General features: G+C 39.4%; 1 protein-coding gene across 1 annotated transcript; it reads right to left on the minus strand.

Moving 5' to 3' along the window:
• Nucleotides 1-1,290: 1,290 nt before the first annotated feature.
• On the minus strand, nt 1,291-3,581 carry MELLADRAFT_104738 (uncharacterized protein; the record flags this gene model as incomplete). The annotated part of the gene is made up of 3 exons (XM_007407796.1): nt 1,291-1,471; nt 2,973-3,069; nt 3,128-3,581. The coding sequence occupies 3 exons, from the start codon at nt 3,579-3,581 to the stop codon at nt 1,291-1,293; spliced, it is 732 nt and encodes a 243-aa protein (XP_007407858.1).

Raw genomic sequence — 3,581 nt, forward strand, 5'->3', positions numbered from 1 at the left:
AAGAAAATCAATTGGACTCCACCATCGCGAGCCAACTTCATAAGTACCTTATCATTTTCTTTGCTTTATTTATTTCTATTTCTCTTTCATTTCATTTCTTTTCTTCTTATTTTCTTTTCTGATAGTATTCTTTTAACAATTCAAAATCCTGATCTATTTCTAAGTTTGATGTGCTTGAGGGGGCGTGTCAGAATACAACCTAAATCATCAAACACATCAAACATCTTACAACACAATCACATTTACATACAATTATCAAACCTAGTTTATGTTAACTTAACCTTAAGCCTCCCTTTGTATCACATTTAAATAAGATCACTCGCCCACGATCGCCACTTTTTCCTCATCAGTTCACTGAGGAACAAAGTGGCGTGTAAGTGGATTTCATAATCTAATTCATCAATCCGAATAGATCAATATTAATATCTTTCTCACTTCTCACTTTCACTCTTACTATTCAGACTTTGTTATTTTCTTTTCACCCTTAATAGGTGTGATCAATTCTTGTCTTCGGTGTTCAGAGCCGTAAAGACTGACGCCCGTTTACTGGCATCTTAAGGTTAGATACATCTGCTATATGAAATTTATAATCAGTTCACTGAGGAACAAAGTGGCGTACTTTGTTATTTTCTTTTCACCCTTAATAGGTGTGATCAATTCTTGTCTTTGGTGGTCAGAGCCGTAAAGACTGACGCCCGTTTACTGGCATCTTAAGGTGTGATCAATTCTTGTCTTCGGTGTTCAGAGCCGTAAAGACTGACGCCCGTTTACTGGCATCTTAAGACTTCCTTTACAAGGAGTCTTGAGTTTCAATAGATTCTTTCAAATTGGTTTGAATACCAGTTTAAAGCGGGTTTTCAAACCACACAAGATATCTGAAACCTTGTAGAGCTGGTTTTTAACTGGTTTGATAACCAGTGATAAACAGTGATAAATGATTTCACATGGCTATCAAACTAGCTCTATATGGTTATCAAACCAATTTTCAACGGGTGCTTCATGGTTGATGGTTACGTTGATCCTGGTAGCAGAATCACAGATTGACTTTTGTTTGTTTTCACTCTGATGCCCACAAATCAGCGACTCTTCACTGTTTACAGCAAATTAAGAGAGTTCCATTGCACATGCACGCTATCTATACTTATAATAAAGCTTCCTGATGATACAAAAAATTATGCGGAAAAAACTACGGAAAATTTACAATGAAACAAGCAAAAAAGACCACCACTGAGAATTCACCATAAGCTAATATAGAAGGGGTATTTATATGCCCAAGAGCAGTCCACAAATTCACTCGTTCTCTTCATCTTCTTCTGATCCTTCATCTTCTTCTAATCCTTCATCTTCATCTAATCCTTCATCTTCATCTAATCCTTCTTCTTCATCTAATCCTTCTTCTTCTTCTTCCTCTTCTTCCTCCTCTTCTTCTTCCTCTTCTTTTCTTTCCTTGTTTCTTTCCAATTCTTCATCTCTTTGACCTACTTCTTCCTCATATGACATCTCATTGTCTACAACCTGTTGCCCATGAGTTTCTTCCAACTCTTGTATTGATTCCTGGATGGATTCGTGAGTTGGCAAAGAAAAACGATGACTTAGCTTCTGCATTTGAGTAAAGTTCTTATTACCGGTAATTTGAAGCAAGTCGTTGGTCATGCACACAACAAAAAATCTGTAATTTAAGAATAGTGGGTTTCAGGAATCATTCGAAGGGCTCTAGTCATTTCACAAGAAAAACCTACGCGTAGCGGTATCGTCTGCTTTGATTCCGTAAGTTATCCAATTGGTTGCTGACAACTGCCCACAAGGACTTAGCACTTTTACAATAATCTTGACGATTCCACCCCCAGTGGATAGCCTGCACCCTCTGAGAAGCAAGTAAGAGAGATCAATTATGAATCAAATTTTTAGTCAATTGAAGAGACAAGAGTTTACTTACCAGCCATGCGTATCGACATCTTTGCAGGTGATTGACCCTTTTGAGGATCTCAACCTCAGCAACGGCTTTACCACCCACATATGAATGTTTCTTTTGATGAAGCTATTATAACATACAAGAGTGTTGTTTTCCAATCAGCTGAATATGTGCGCAGAAAGACAATGAGGACGGAACCCACTTGAATGATGATATTGTTGAGCTTGGGTACGTTGAGGTTGCTGGCCGTGTTTACTCGGTCCGGAAGGTAAATATTTGTGAGGAGCTGAACAGGATCAGATTGAGATGATGCACTGAGACCAGCACAAAATGTGATGCTTACTATTCCCTCAAAATCCTTTCTGACCTCCTTTAGAACATTGTTCAACAGTGTTGTGAATGCACGAGTTGATTTGACAGTGGAATCTACACCGTAGCCGGGTGGCGGATATTGCTTCTTCCATGCCTTTGAATGCGATAGAATTCCAGTCTAGATCCATTTTATTAGGATAGATCTCATGCGTGGTTGAATAAAAAAATTGAAACACACCACGACTTTTGCAAATAAGGATGAGGTAAGTGTCACCTTTTTTTGTTTTCCTTAGCGGTATACGCTTGAACATTGCCATCCATGATGCTTTTCCATGTCTGAGTCCGCAAGGCACCCTGGCATGTATCACCAAGTTGAAATTCAGACAGAAAAAGAGAAGTAAGTCAGACTTAAAGCAGAATAGGAAAGAGAAAAATGAAGTGACATTACCCTGGGAGCACTATTATCTTGATCTTCCCAAGCAATGTTACCAGAACAAGCTTGTCAACTTTTGTTGGGGGTGCTCTCAATGCAATCCATTCGGTTAAATATGATGACTAATTCTTGACGCTGCAATAGCATTGTTGTGATAAGAGTGTGAAATTGATCCTTGTGAGAAGTGACCTGGAATACAATCGTATCAATAAAACGTGGCTGAACTGAATCTTTGGACTTACATTACAAATTTTACAACCAATGATCATATGCTCTTCGTCAAGTTCTGTGTTTTTGAACACTTGATTGAATGACTGTAGTTTTAGGCCTGTCATGTGAGAAGTTAAAGAAACAACATCTCCATCTGCTTCAGGTGAATTTGATTGCATTTGGTTGGTAACTCTACCTTTTCCTTTGGTAAAATGAGATCAGTACAGGCGTCCATTAGATCTAACGGCTTCAATGCTTACCTTTATTGAGTATGGTACTGGGGCTATGTTCATCATTTTGAGGATCATTGTTGTCTTGCTGATTTCCGTGTGAGTTGTGGTTACTACCATTTGACAAACCACCATTGCAACCGTTGAACATATCAATATCTTGCTGGTCGATTGTATTTTGGAAGGAGTCTCGCTGATTGTCTTTGGCGTCCTTCCTGGGAAGTCGTTTGGTCTTGCTGTTCTTCAAACCACTCAGGGGCATTTTGGTTGGTACTTGTTTGTTTTTTGAAGCTTGCACCGCAAGGTGAGATTGAAGTTTAGAAGCTTGGGGAGTCAGGCGATCTTGACTTCCAGATGCTCGAGAACCTGGACCAACAATGCCACCTTGAGGTTTGCGAGATCCACCTTTGAGGTGTGTCTCTTGGGGACTGCCCTTTGGAGCCGTGGGTCGTCCATATGGCATGTATCGTTTGCTTTGAGGCAT

The sequence above is a fragment of the Melampsora larici-populina genome, assembly GCF_000204055.1.
Source record: "Melampsora larici-populina 98AG31 unplaced genomic scaffold MELLAscaffold_10, whole genome shotgun sequence".
In the NCBI taxonomy this organism is placed as follows: Eukaryota; Fungi; Basidiomycota; class Pucciniomycetes; order Pucciniales; family Melampsoraceae; genus Melampsora; species Melampsora laricis-populina.